The sequence below is a fragment of the Rhincodon typus genome, chromosome 22 (genome assembly GCF_021869965.1).
Source record: "Rhincodon typus isolate 14 chromosome 22, sRhiTyp1.1, whole genome shotgun sequence".
Taxonomy (NCBI): Eukaryota; Metazoa; Chordata; class Chondrichthyes; order Orectolobiformes; family Rhincodontidae; genus Rhincodon; species Rhincodon typus.
The window spans coordinates 19,683,703-19,699,686 of record NC_063353.1 but is presented as its reverse complement, the minus strand read 5'-3'; the positions used below and the strand labels follow the sequence as shown (position 1 = coordinate 19,699,686).

The 15,984-nt window shown below is 39.7% G+C and overlaps 1 protein-coding gene across 1 annotated transcript in view; it reads right to left on the bottom strand.

Annotated features, from left to right (window-relative positions):
• Positions 1-15,972, bottom strand: part of LOC109911495 (TBC1 domain family member 22A-like) — a 27,734-nt gene extending 11,762 nt beyond the window's left edge. The window contains exons 1-3 of the mRNA XM_020510816.2: positions 15,714-15,972; positions 3,522-3,578; positions 1,434-1,762 (exon numbers count right to left, since the gene is read on the bottom strand). Of these exons, the coding sequence (XP_020366405.2) occupies positions 1,434-1,762; positions 3,522-3,578; positions 15,714-15,775 (448 nt within the window). The 5' untranslated portion in view covers positions 15,776-15,972. The remainder of the gene's footprint in view (positions 1-1,433; positions 1,763-3,521; positions 3,579-15,713) is intronic.
• Between the last annotated feature and the right edge of the window lie 12 nt (positions 15,973-15,984).

The following is a 15,984-nucleotide window of genomic DNA, read 5'->3' as shown; positions in this document are numbered from 1 at the left end:
TTAACAAGTAGTGGCTTTAACAAGTAGTGGCTTTAACAAGTAGTGGCACGACCTCGAAGTTTCACAACTTACATAAATAACTTGGATGAGGGGACTGAAGGTAGGGTTGTTATGTTTATTGACAACACAACAATTGGTAGAAAGTAAGTTATAAAGAGCACATAAGGAAGCTAGAAAAGGGATAGAGACAGGTTAAGTGAATGGGCAAAGATATGGCAAATGGAATATCACGTGAAAATATAAAACTACCTATTTTAGCATTAAGAACAAAAAGAAGCATTTTATCTAAATGATGAGATGATAGAGCTCTGAGATGCAGAAGGATTTGGGTATTTAGTGCATGCACTGCAGAAGGTAAGTGTGTTCAGCAGGTAATTAGGAAAGCTAACAATGTCGTTTACTGTGAAGGGAATTAAACGCAAAAGTAGGAGGTTATAGTTCAGTTATACAAGATGTTGGTGTGACTACATCTGGAATACGTTGTACACTATTGGTCTCCTTCTTTACGAAAAAGCTGTAATTATATTGTAAGCAATTCAGAGAAGGTTTCTTAGGCCAGTACTTGGAATGGGTAGACTTTCTTAGGAGGAAAGTTTGGACAGGTTAAGCATGTATTCACTGGAGTTTAAAAGAGTAAGTGACTTAATTGAAACATAAGACCTTGGCACTTTGACAAGATTGACAAGACACATATGCAAAGGATGTGGGATTCTCTTATGGGGAGAATCTAGAAATATGGGCTCACTGCTTTAAAAAAGATGTTACCTATTTAAGACAGAGGAGGAGAAATACATTCTTCGTCAAAGATGAAGTGTCTTTGGAACTCTTTCCCTCAAATATTTTCAAGGCAGACAGAGGTAGATTCTTGTCAAGCAAAGGAGTAAAAGGTTATTGGGGAAGTAGAATTTGGTGTAACCAACTGAACCATGATCTTATTGGATGGCATAACAAATGCCAAGTGGCCGACTCCTGCTCCAAACTCCTCTGTTCCTAAATTCCCATAAATTATTTTATATCCAAGTAAAAGCAAGCCTAATTAGGAATCAAATCCACAATCTTGCAAACAAGACTTACCATCAGCAAATGAACTAGAATGGAACTTTATCAATTATAAAACATTCAGTTCAATTACTAAATCACACAAATCAAAAGAATTTCACCAGATTAGCAACTGGCTGGACGGTCACACAATTTGTGCGCTACTGAATTTCTGCCAATTACAGTATTTCAGCCAAATGTTAATACGAATGTAAAAGAGATTTTTTTTATATAAAAAAAACATTGCTGCACCCAAAATTCTTCAATTCAGCATTTTTCCACAAGGTCAAGAGGAAGAACAACACCCTGCTCAGTCCTGGAGAGTTTCAATCTGAATGCCAAAGTAGCAGAGAAGTGTCAACATAAATAAAATAGGATTTTATAGCTCAAATTACCTGATATATTAAGTTCAACTGCACTGGTAGGTTTTACAATGTCAGTTTTATTGTCTGCTTGTTCCAAATGGTCTAATTGAGCAGGTAATGTCTCTATTTGCTTGTCCTGCTGCTTCTGTTCTTGCAGTTTACTGTGAATCTGAAGTACTTTATTTGCTGTTTCCATCACAACATCTGTGTTCAGATTCTGAGCAGCCATTGCTAAGAGTTCATCATCATCATCACCAACATCCCAGGCGTCGCTTGTATTACTCTCAAACTCTTGGAAAGTCGTAATTTTCTTTGTCCTCATTGATAGAGATTGCGGCTTTGAATTTGCTTTGAGTAAGCTGTTGGCCAAAGAATTAATACTGCATCAATGTTTCTCATTAATATTTAGTATGTCTTCAGATAACAATAAGATTAATAGCCTTTGGTTACTCTGTTATGTTTTGGATTTCCAGTTCCTTTTTCTAACTCCAGATCAACACTGGAGAAATACTTAGTGAGTTATTGAATATTATTGAAATGTATTGTTATTTTTGATCAGAGTTGTCAGAATCTTATTTATCATTTAAAACTGTCCTTCAACATGATTTACCCATCAATGGTCAAAATTTCTCAAATTATACTTGCATACAAAGTCAACTTTCTGGTATCTCAGATAGACCAGGATCAATTTTAAAATTCCAGTGTAATTCTCAGCTCTCTTAACATTTTGTTCACCCAGCTGGGTATTGTCATAAAGCACAAAGTATTATAAAACCAAAATGTGCAAATACAGACCTTGCAAAAGGTGAAAATAATAGCCTTCTGGTGCCAACCAATGATTGGAACAAATTTCAACAGTGAGTCAAATATTGAATGCACTTTAACAGCATTTGCTGCAAGTTGAAACTTGATTTGATCAGCCTATTAGCTCATTGCTGATACCATCGCCAATGATCTAGATTCCACACACCCAGCCCTTCAAACGGATCAATGTACTGAGAAGCATTTTAACGATAAGATAAACCAAAAGCCCTGAACTCAATTTATCCCAAGCTTGGAAAATAATTCTCTTACCCTCCAGGTTATATGTAGAACTTACTCACAACGTATAATGAATGTTGAATAGGGATTTGTTTTCTAACTTGAAAGTCAGATACGTGTAATTAAACATTTGCAAAGGCAGGTTAAAACATGATGCCTCTTCACTGTGACCACAATGAAAGTTTTGTCCAAGATTGGACAATTAAAATGCTGGTGGTTGAATGAAGTGAGTGGAGTTTTTAAATCAAAAGATTACATGTATTCTACCAGTTTCTTCAGGCCCCTTTGAGTCCTGGGAAGAAACTCTGCAGAAAATTCGCAGCAATGGAAGCGATAAGGTGCTAAGAAAAACTAGAAATCCTCAGCCAAATTATATTTTCTTGTTCCATGATTTTTAGTTGTCTTACTTTGAAAAGATGAAGAATTGTGTGGAAAATACAGAAGTCACAAAACAATACAAAAAGCTTCACCATAGTTGGGTTAAGTGTGGCTGTATTGAATGTTATTCACTTAAAATACACATTAATGAACAGATTTCAAATATGATCAATGCTTCCTGTTGGTCCAATCTTAACGCTTCCCACAGCCAGCCAATATTTACTGTATCGCCACAAAAAGACAGACAATTACAATATTTAATAAATTATACCTATGCTTAATTTAGCAATCAACTTATGTTCACACTTTTCAGTTTTGACAAAATAAAAATGTAAGCGACACTTCAGTTTCTCCATACTGAACTGACCAATCATGGCTGAAGTCCAGTCTATTCACAACGACATTCCCCTTGTTCAAAAATCCTTATAGCCTCCTTCAGTTGCTTATATATCCATTTGTCATCCAAAGCCTATCTGTCAGAAACACTGTGAAACATTCAGAAACAATTCTCAGGTGCCTCTAAGATCAAAGAGGAACTTGCTGACAAAATTTACTCTCCTTCAAAATCAATCAATCTAGCTGAGCAGATCCCAAAGTCAGCACCAAATGCTTAGAAATGTATTCCCCAGCAATAATACTCTGATCTTGATGAACTCAAAATACCTTGAGTTATACCAATGGAATAATTTTCACACTTACTTTGCATGTAACAGAGGATCATATGGTGGATGTTGAGCTCCATATACATGTTGTATACTGCAAACAAAAGCACAAATCAGTAACAATACACAAATGTGTCACAAAAATCAAATTTTGCACTATTCAAGTAAATGGCTGCACCGTAATGCGAAGAAATATGGAAAACATGAGATTTTTAACGTGTTTTAATAGGTTATTAACTTGCTCCTAAGATTCGTGAGCTACTTACAAAACGCCATTTATTGCCACATGAATTGAAGATGGTTCAGGATTTCTGTATTTTCACATTCTTTGAATTCTTTGGTATTTTCCTTTCCTCTCTCCTTTCTCCTCACACCACCAACCCTTCCTCAAGCAAGCATTCCTTTATTTTATTAATCCCCTCACCAATCATCCACCTACAACCTGTTTGAAGATTTAATCTAGCTAAATGGATTTTGTACAGGCACCAATATCGCCACCACCACCCCCCCGCTAAACTGCACAGCAACCCAAATGCTTGATGCATGCAAAGCATAAATCAGCCCTGTTGCATTACTGTGTCTGCAAATGTACAAAAAAATGAAAGCCTTCACATTTAATTTAGTCAGCTGTGCGCAAGAACAAAAAAAAGGGGTACAGAGACTGGCCCACACTTCCCTCCTCCAAATGCATGCTCTCTTTCCTGTCATTCTGCCAGCTTCATGCACGCACTTTCCCATCTCCTGCATCCAATATGTTTACATGCTTGTTAGTTTACCAACCCAGCCAAGACTCTTCATCAGACTGTGATATATCAAGACTTTTTGCAAATTACAAAAAAAAGGTAAAGTCGCATGGTTCAATTTCTGAAAGAGCCCAAGATATGCACCCACCGCAAACTTTTAAATCAAGATACACTTAATCCAAGGGAATCATATATTCTGTGGAAAAAATAATTTAAGCAAATTCACCTGCACACCCCACACCATCCTGCACCACACACTTTTGGATTAGGTGTGGTTCTACATGTCAAACAAAGGTGTGATAAAAACATAATTTACTCCTGTTGTGGGCATGATTAATCTTATATAAACAATGAAACAGTGCGTAAAGAAGTCCCTTCACCAAGGTCAGCAAGCCTTGCCCTTATTAGCTATGCACACACATGTAATTTCCAGCACGCTTCTGTCAATAACAATAAAGGTTAAACATTCTAGTGCTGCTCAACATGGCCTGATAAAGGGACGATACCGGATATTCCGATTCCAAGTTGATTAATACTATGCATAAACCCTTGACTGCCCTTTTCAGAGTAAAACAGTCACAGACAACATGATCAATCACATAAATTCAAACATTACACCCCTAATTACTGGTTAAACACTTCAGTTGAAGAAATGTTATTACTATGCCTCTTTTACAGAGCGCGAGATCAGTTAAGAATGGCAGCAGGATTGTCATACCCTATGGTCAATGTGGGCTAGCTAAGTGAATTTCAATTGCCTATTTGTAAACAACTTCTGCTTCTACCCACTTTACAAATGATGCCTGGCACCGTGTCACAGATAATATGCTTACTGTCAATTATTTCAGAATAATTTCTATGACCAAACTATAATATACTCATCCTTAAATACTTTTTAATTATACATGTATATTCTCTTTATCATGTTCCATTTCTGATATGTTTACCAGAGTTAGCAGAATACAGATATAAGCCTTTATTATAATCTACTATGGAGATACTATAGTTCCCACAAAGCAAAAAGCCAATTATTACATAGCTTGTAATATTAATTATCAAGAATTCTAGAGCTCCTTGGTTATCCAGAAGCAGAGGGTTAAGCTAAAGGAGAAATTTGCAGCTGATGACAATATCATAAAAGTTCTGATCCTGCAGTCCATTTGCTGCAAGCAGACTCAGGATGCCATTAGGATGACATACCAGTATTTGATTCAATGGTAGCCATGATGTGGAGGTGCTGGTGTTGGACTGGGATGGATGAAGTCAGAAGTCACATGACACCAGGTTATAATCCAACTGGTTTATTTGAAATTATAAGGTTTCAGAGCGCTGCTCCCTTGTCAGCTGAACTGTCACCTGACAAAGAGGCAGCAGTCCAAAAACTATGATTTCAAATAAATCTGCTGGACTATAACCTGGTGTCATATGACCTCTGCATTTGACACAGTAACAATGGAAGAAAGGTGATACAGTTCGAAGTCACCATTGGTTTGGAGCGCAACTTGTAGGTGGCGGTGCTCCTATGGATCTTCTGTCCTTGCCCTTCCATACGGTAGTGGTAACGAGTTTAGAAGGTGCTATATAAGGATCTCTTGGTAAATTTCTACAGTGCATCTTGTATTAGTACTCACTGCTGCTACTGAGCATCAGTGGTGCAGGGAGTAGATGTGGTGTCGATCAGGCAGGCTACTCGATCCTGAATGTTGTCTAGCTTCTTAAATGTTGTTGCAGCTGCTCTCGTCCAAGTGGGGACAATTCCATTACACTTCTGACTTGTGCCTTGTAGATACTGGACAGGATCTAGGGAGTCAGGCAGTGTGTTACTCACTGCAGGATTGCCAGCCCCTGGCTTGCTCTTGCAGCCCCAATATTCATATGACTCATCCAATTCAGCACCTGGTCAATGGTAACCACCAGGATGTTGACAGTGGGAGATTCAGTGACAGTTAGGTTATTGAACATCAAGTGCGATGGTTAGATCTTCTTTTATTGGAGACTGTCATTGCATGACATTTGTGTGGCACGAATGTGGCTTGCCACTTGTCAGCGAATCCTAGATATTGTCAAGGTCTTCCAGTTACATTAAGGGTAGGGCAGATCAGAGGTGTACAATTTGTGTGTGGAGGCATAAAATGTGGGCAAGATTTTTAGTAGGTACTTTATCTGCATCATCCCTCACCTTGGAAAGGACAATCTAGTTCAAGAGTGTGAAATATTAGATAAAGTAATCAAAATGAGAAGGGAAGCACTGGAGGGACTAACCTCCAGGGCTGGAGGAATTGTATCCCAGGCTGTTAAACAGAAACCAGCAAGGAAATGGTGGATATTCCAAAGATCATTTTCCAATCTTCACTAGATACAGTGAAGATCTCTGGGATAGGAAGTACGCAAATTTTGTACTATTATTCAAAATATATTCTGGGGGTAGGCCAAATGATTGTGCGTTAGTCCATCTGACCACAGGCAAATTGCAAGAATCAATACTGAGAGATTGTGATTAACTGTGATTTAGAAAGGCACAGATTAATCAGGAATACTCCGCGTGATTTCGTTAAGGGAAGGTCACGTCTTACTAACTTCATTGAATGTTCTAAGGAAATAACAAGGCGGACTGATAAGGGTGATACAGTAAATGTAATTTACATGAATTTTACTAAGGCATTTGACAAGGTTCCCTATGACAGACTGGTCAGGAAAATTAAAGCCCAGAAGACACAAGGAAATGTGGCATATTGAATGCAAAATTTGCTCAGGTGATAAGAAACAAAGGGTCATGGTTGACAGATATTGTTCTTTTGGGAAAGGTAAACAAACCAAGTGAAACATAAACAGGAGGATATTTAGCAAGGTCGAGGAAGTGAGACACCTTCGAGTACATGTCAATAAGTCCCATGAAGGTGGCAGGATGGGCAGGTAAGCGGTAAATAACGCATGTGGACACTGTCCTTCACTGGTCAAGATATTGAATACAAAAATGGGGATGTATTGCTGAAACTATACAAAACATTGGTTAGGTCACACCTGGAGTCTTACGTACAATTCTAGTCACTACATTACAGGCAGGACATAATTGTTCTTCAGAAAATAAGAGACTCACAAGAACATTGCCAGGGCGTGAAAACTGCAACTATGAGAAAAACTGGAAAGGCCATGATGTCGTCCTTAAAACAGACAAGGCTGAGAGGTTACTCACTGGAGGTGTCCAAAATAATGAAGAGTTTGGATTAGAGCATATAGGAAAGACTGGTTTTCTCTAGTCAAAAGACCAATTGCCACAGGCCACAGATTTGAGATGATTGATAGGATTAGATGAGACATGAAGAAAAAATGTTTCACTCGGAGGGTGGTGGGCCTCTGGAATGTCAGCCTCTGGAATGTCTGGTTTGATGGTTGAGGCAGAAACCCTGAATTCATTTAAAAGTAACTTGGATCTATGTCTGAAACAACGCAACCTATAGGCTATGGTTCAGATGTTGTAAAATGGGATTAGAATGGGCAAAGATCTGTAGCTCGGGTTGTGGCTAAGGTTGTTAACTTGCTCGCCGAGCTGGCTTGTTTTTGTTCAGATGTTTTGTCACCATGATAGGTGACATCATCAGTGGAGCCTCTGATCAAGCGATATTATTCTACTCCGCTTAGAATTTATCCTATCCGGTCGTTATGGCGAGTACTTTCATTTCTGGTTTTGATCTGAATGGGTTTACACGAGGTCCAATTCTATATGTTTGTTGATTGAAGTATGGGTGGAGAACCATGCCCTAGGAATTCCCGTGCATGCCTATGTTTGGCTTGGGCTACTACAGTTACTGTGTTCCAGTGGAATTGAGGATTATCCAATTAACCATGATCTCAATGAATGGCACAACCACATATAATCACTACACAATCCAAAAACAATGCGCAAGACAGTCTATGCAAATAATAATTTAGTCTGATGCAATACAAAGATGCAGACAGATTTACAAACTTGACACCGTGGACCATAATTCAAGTACAACCAAATTTCTACATGCATTGGTGAGCATCATTATTATTCACATGCAAATTTTCTTGGATTAAATTTTTTGAAGATGGCATGTTTTACTGCTACAAGAACTGATTTTTGGACTCAACAGTAGAAAAATTGATGCATATAAAAGAATAGACAGTAATGGGAAAAGCAAAAGTTTAAGTTACATTCACAATTGAGCTACAAGTTGTAAAAGGTCAGTATGAAGCTGCATTGCATAATGTATTCCTGTGCTTCAGATTCCCAAGGCGCCCATGTTCGATTAATGGTTTGTATCAGGTTAGTCGACCTTTTTAAACAGCAGCACAAACGTAACATTTAATCTCACTGCTCAGAGCAAAATGAGAAAATTAATATTCAGTAACCCTCTACTGTGGACACAAGTGAGCACAAAAATCAGATGAGCCACTCTGTTTCATAATCAACTATTAATTTCAGACTTGTACTCAGAATGGTAGCATCAATGAGGCAGTATAAATCACTGATACCCTCCAAACCATACCCAGAACTGAAGTACCTTGGCACTAGAAATCCTGAAAACCAAATCTAACTGCAAGTAGTTTTGTCATATTTCTTAAAATAACAGGACAAAAAAATACTTTATAGTTAGGCCAATAGCTTGGTCCCCATACTTATGTTTTATTAGAAATGCTTCCTCCATGCAGAAATTTGTGGGAGCTCATATTTAATGAAACAGACAGACCACAACTTCATTAGTATTTCCAGTTCACATTCCCAATTCTTGTCATAAACCAGCTTATGCAGCATTTTACTCTTACACTAACTTTATGGAATTAGCCATCCTGACTCCAAGTATATCAGCTTGTCAATGGAGCCATGTGCAAGGATGTAATTAAAAGAATCAAAATATTGCAAGTTAAAATACAAACTAATATATTACATCAGAACTGAGATTCCATCAAGTATACTCATTTTCTCCAATTTACACATGCAATCTTTGAACTAAGTTGGCAGACATGGTTACAACAGAATCAAAGCAAAAACCTCAAATCCCAAAAATCTCATTTCAAAATACAAATATTTGTTGTTTATACATAAAAGAAACAGGTATTGCTAGATTGATTTAAAAAAGCATGTATTTGACATTTAGGGACATTTGTAGGCCATTCAGTTCCTCTAGCTGACACAGCCCCTCAATTAGAACATGACTGATCAATACTTGGTTTCCATTTGTCTGCAGAGTGTAAAAGAACAAGCACAGTGGCAATTAGTTTTGAATGGATCATCAAAAGATGAAGAAAAGGAAACACAGCAACAGAGACTTCACGTTCCTCTCAAAAGGCATATCCATAGAATCCCTACAGTGTGGTTACAGTCCCTTCGACCCAACAAGTCCATACCAAGCCTCAGAAAATTTCACCCAGACCCATCCCCCTATAATCCACCTAATCTACATCCCCGAACACTAGGGGCAATTTAGTATGGCCAATCCACCTAGCCTGCACATCTTTGGATTGTGGGAGGAAACCGTAGCACCCAGAGGAAACCCATGCAGACACGGGGAGAATGTGCAAACTCCACACAGACAGTCGCTCAAGGGTGGAATCAAACCTGGGCCCCTGGTGCTGTGAGGGAGCAGTGCTAACTGCTGAGCCACCATGCCACCCTAAGTATGCAAAAACTGCTGTTTATGGCATGCTTCAAATCAGGTGCTCAGGCCTACTGGCAGAGTGAGGGTCATGCCAGACCAGGCTTCAGAAGGATTTGGACAGGTTAGGAGAGTGGGCAAAGAAGTGGCAGATGGAGTACAACGTGGGAAAGTGTGAGGTCATGCACTTTGGTAAGAATAAAACCACGGTCTACTTTCGAAATGGGGAGAAAATTCAGAAGTCTGAAAATCAAAGAGACTTGGGATTTCTAGTCCAGGATTCTCTCAAGGCAAACTTGCAGGTTGAGTCAGTAGTCAGGAAGGCAAATGCAATGTTGGCATTTATTTTGAGAGGACTTGAATATAAAAGCAGGGACGTACTGAGGCTTTATAAGGTTCTGGTCAGGCCACATTTGGAGTGTTGTGTGCAGTTTTGGACCCCATATCTCAGGAAGGATATACTGGCCCTGGAACAGGTTCAGAGAAGGTTCATGAGAATGGTCCCAGAAATGGAAAGCTGAACATGAGGAATGTTTGACGACTCTGGGACTATACCCGTTGGAGTTTAGAAGGATGAGGGGGGATCTGATTGAACCTTTCAGAATACTGAATGGCCTGGACAAATGGATGTTAGGAAGATGCTTCCATTGTTAGGAGAGTCTAGGACCCGAGGGCACAGCCTTAGAGTAAAGGGAAGACCTTTTAGAACGGAGATAAGGAGAAACTTCTTCAGCCAGAGAGTGGTGAATCTATGGAATTCACTGCCACTGAAGGCTGTGGAGGCCAGGTCATTGAGTACATTTAAGACTGAGATAGATAGGTTCTTGATTATCAAGGGGATCAAGGGTGATGTGGAGAAAGCAGGAGAATGGGGTTGAGGAACTTATCAGCCATGACTGAATGGCGGAGCAGACTCAATGGGCCGAATAGCCTAATTTCTGCTCCTCTGTCTTATGGTCTTATGGAAGTTACCTCTGGAGTATTGAATACTTCTAGGCCAGCCTTCCACATTCTACCCTGACATTTTTGGCTATCAAAAACTTTGCTGCCCATGTCCCAAATCACACCAACCCCAGATCATCTATTATCCTTGTGCAAATTTACCTATGCTGGCTCCCAGGTAAGCAACAGTTTGATATCCTGCTATTGCTTCTTCCTTCCTCGCTTCTCATCACTTTCAGGGATCCAAAGATATCTGTAGTGCTCCAATTCTGGCCTCTTCATGATCCCAATTTTAACGAGTTGACATTTTGATGTGCCTTCACTTGCCAAGACTCTCCATTCTGAAGCTCTTTCCTTAATCCTCCAAGCCTCTGAATTGCTTTTTCTTCTTATAAGTCATTCCTAATAAGTGTCTCTTTGACAAGCTCTTAATCACTGCTCGAATTCCTTCCTAACAAATTTTGCTTGTCATGCTCCTGTAAAGTGTCTCAGAACATTTTACAATATCGAAGGTATAATATAAATTCAAACCATTGTTGATCATAATGGAAAGCATTAAATCGAAAGGCAATCCAACCTCTTTCAATCAATGTAAGGTAATAGTTTCAAGCCATGCAGTCATATACACCTGAAGCTCAGAACTTCTGATTTCTTTCAAATCAGGACTTAGCCTTTCTTAGACAGTAACAATTAGTGGCTTATGAAACACAGACAGCCACAAGAATAAATACAAGTAAAACTAAATCATAATGTTTTAAAACAGAAGAAAACAACAACTTTTTTCCAAAAACGAAGCTCAACCTGCAGTTGATATTAACAGCATTACAAACAACTTAAACAGCCAGAGTGCACCTCATTGGTGAGCTTGAGCTCCAAGCTTTTCAATCACTGCCCAAAGATGCAGTCACATACTCCTGCCCACCTAACTGAGGCCATTATTTTTAAAAGAAAAAAAACAGCAGACTGCCACGTGCAGTGCCTGACTTGGGCGCATCTCATGTCTTGGAGCCTGACTTCAGTACATCGTCGTTCAAATGGTCTTAAATGTTTGGACGAGCAGGGGAGCATCACTACACCACACACCCCAGACTGGCAGAGCGGCCCTTTTCTAGGAGCTCATCCTCTACGACCGAGTACTGAGTTTCACAAGGGATGCGCGTGTTGCCGTGACGGAAGGGGTCACTGGCCCAGCCAGCCAGCTGAATCAACCCGAGGGATCAATGGGGTGACAGATGCTGCGGTCAAATTACCCTCACAGCCTCCTCCTGTAATTCGTGAAGGCTCAAGGTCAGCAGTTTACCAATGTGTTAACCACATGGAAAAGAAACAAACAAAACAAACAATGTATGGAAAATTACTGACAAACATAAATATGGATGAGAAACAAGACTACTGTGAAAGACACAGTACTGGATCTGGCTTTATAAAAAAAGAGAGAGAGAAATGAAAAGAAAGACAGACAGACATTGCGCTAAAGTACAGAAGAGCGCAAACAAGGAGATTGACTTACAAAATAGCAAAACCAACAAGAAAACCAGAGACCGATCCTCAAAAGGTACCAACACCTGAACTATGAGCATTCCTGAATAAATAAGAGAGGTGATTGATTGTTCAAAGTTTGGCATTGAAGATATGCATTCTGATTTATGGGGCACTGGCCCCAGTGCTAGAAGACAGCAGCAACACCGTTCACCAAAAACATGCCTTGGCAAATCTTATTATTACATCTCTACAGGCAGCTGTAACCTACATAGCTGGGGGAAATTCACATATGGCAAGATTTGGAAAATTTAAGAGAAAGGACAAGGCACTAACACAGTATCATGATATGGTGAATGATAACCGAAGTGTTGTAAGTAGTCAAAAATCTTACTAACACAAGGGTGTACCAGCACATATGGTCAGAGTCTAGAAAATGGTAAAAACACCAAGTTAAGAACTCTTTATGTGAATGTATGCAGCACTTATAAAAATGAGGATGAATTAACAGCATGAATAGAAATAAATGCATCTGATAGGCATTACAGAGATATGGTTACAAGCTTACCAAGGCTGGGACCTGAATATTCAAGACTGTCTGACATTTTGGAAGGACAAAATCAAGGAAATTGACCCTGAACTTGTTTAACAAGGATCACTCTTGCATTTGTGGTTCAATGTCTGGCATTTGACACATGGGGGTTTAATCACAAGAAATGTATGAGTGACTTGCTGTGTTTAACATTCCTTGATCTAAGGGATGTCTGTTGGCAGATCTGGCTCAGGCAAGTTGCTATAGGTAGGGACTCAGGTGGAAGGCAGGCAGTAGGTGGTTTGAACAAATTATGTAGAATTCTAAGTGAGATAGACACACAGACAATTTAGCCAGCTTGTTGACTTTCAGCTGTACATAGGTGGATCAGAGATCAATGTGTGCAAGGACAAGATACCACGACTGAGGTTGAATGATGGTTCCAGTTATCATGCACATTGTTGCTTTCAATTGAGTATCTACAAGATGTGTGCATGAAGACCTACGTCAGACACGTGCAAAATACTATACTGTAGATTTTAATAGGGTAAGTGCTGAGGGTCTAATTGTTGTGGCAATTAGCACCCTACATAGATCCAGTAAGTTTGGTTAATAGGACATTTCCGGTTTTGAGCTTTGCTGCTGTTTCTTTAGACATTCCCAGGAGGACAAAATCATACCTATCTCGAATCACTCCCAAGTATACTGGCCTTGGGATCACATTTTAGTCTCTCACAACCTATATATATCTGCAATTATTTTACAGCACTGGCATTGTGGAGGTACACTAAATATAGTTTTAGAGGGTTTCAAAGTGAGATGTTATGTGCTTTTCTAAGCCATAAACATTAGAAAGTCTTCATTAAGGGTTTGGTGCAGAAGCAAGGAATTTCAGTGGCACATTAGATGTCATCAGCTGAGACAGACTACCAAGACATGGCTGTTGGCAAATCATTTATATATGTGTTGAACAATATTAGGGCTAGCATCGAGCCCTGTAATAGTCAGCTGGCCAGTCTTTTCATGCACATCGCCCTTGTCCAAGGCGAATTCTAAATCATCTGTTACAAAAGATTGTTTCAGCAATTGTCCCAACCCATGTTGGAAGCATACTGGACAGCTTTAAGGACAAGCCACCACGCCACACTATCCCAGTAGCACCATACTTGTCTTCAGATTATCTTGCAAGCCATTTTTGATATCAATGATAAGTGCCAGAATTTGATCACATGCCACGACCAATACAGAAACCTGCTTGGTCAACATTAAAAATGCTCTCTACTTAACATATGCATTGTAGGATAAGACACTCAAAAGATCATAAAGTCTGCAGAAAGTAGTAAAATTGGTCAATAGCTGGCCACCTGAGAGATTTTTTCCAGTTTTGGAGTTGCAAAGATTTTTGTCATGTCATACATTTGAGAGTGTTTGAGTTGTTGATGCACAAGTAGGGTCCAAGTTGTGTGGAGAATTCAGTACGGTGTAGTCATGTGCCATTACTTTACCACATGTCAGGTCGCTTAAAACTTTCTCCAGTTCAGTCATGTCAAAGTGATCAGGGCTACCATATTCTGTATCCTTTTAGCATTAGTTTTCAGCTTCTCAGAGATGACACACTTTTTTTAAACGCCTGAAGTTCCTCACTACTGGAGCAAATGACTAGCAACTTAGTTCAGAGCATCTGATGGGAAATTTAGTCCAGGTGATCTTTGGACTGCTCATGATGATAAATCAGGCCCCAGCACTTTCAACTTTCACACCACCAGCACAAAGACAGTTAATTTCCATTTCCACGACGTCACCCATCTCTGCTCAACCTCAAATCATTGACTTAACTATTCATGTGCATTCCAGGTCAGCCTCCAAAATTCTACATTCCATTAACTTTACCAAGTAACATTCTGTTTCCGGCTGATATCAGGCCCATAAGTACCAACCCTGAGCTTGCTGACCTCGAATGGCTGCCAGTCGGGTAACACCACTACTTAACATTTTCATCTTTGATTTCAAATTCTTCCATTGCCTCACCCCTGCCTATCCCATATGTTCTTGAAACTTATAACCCACCACAATATCTTTGTTTTGTCAGCTACAGTCTTGAAGATCCCCGATTATTTTCCAAGTACTTAGCTCATAATGTTCTAAAATCCCTCCTTGTGCCTCTTCACTTTTCTTTCCTTCTTTCTACTCCTTAAAAAACCTAGCCCTGATCAAGCTTTTGGCCATTTGTCCTATTGTCTCAGATTTACTTTAGCGTGAAATGTCAATGCTCCTGTGTGACACCGACTGACAACTTACTTCAACTTGAAGTAAGCAAAGTAACTTGAATTCAATACATGGCTCCTAAAGTTTCATGGAAGCATCTTCAGACCTCATAAAAACAAAAAAAAACTTGAACAGGCCACCTCTATACTTATCTTTGGTAACTATAATTGCACATTGTTGATCCATATCCACAATGGAAGATGCATAACAAATTGCACAAAATAAAGAACTGCGACGGTACTGATTGAATCTTGTTAACTAGCCCTGTAATCTCCATGACTTACATATCCAAGTAACTTGTTCTACATTTGTCTCTTGTTGTCGAACGCTCGCTATTGAAGTACTCCCTTTAAAGTTATGGACAGTGGTAAGCTTAATGTTGTCTTTCGGTTTTGAAGAGTCATGGAAAACAAAACACAGGAAACACTTTGCCAGATAATTTAATATTTGCTTAGTGTTAAAACTTAAAAAGTTTAGGGACTTCACAATTTGGTCATTTTAAAACGTCGGCTATTTTGTGATCACTCTGGGATGTCGCCCTGTTTCGTGAGTCTGACTGTCTATCACACGCCTCCCTCCCGTTCGGCCCGAGCCAATATCAACAAGCGGCACGGGGGTCAGAGGGGTAACCGAATAGACGCGTCACGAACCTGCCTGGGACCTTGGAAACATTCCGCTTCCAGAACTGCTTCTTCCCCCCTTCACTGGACATTTTCCAGCCAAGCGCGCCCCGCCTTACACCAAACGTCGGGCACAAATCACAGCCGGGGGTAACCGCAAGCGGTTCGGTTTACAGTACTTCCCCATACGACAGCTTCCCAGTCACAACCAGAGCGACGCCATGTTGCCGACCAACAAACATCTTTCCTATTGGTTTGAATCTCCGAAGTAACGGTCACACCAATCAGAGGCGGCGTTCCG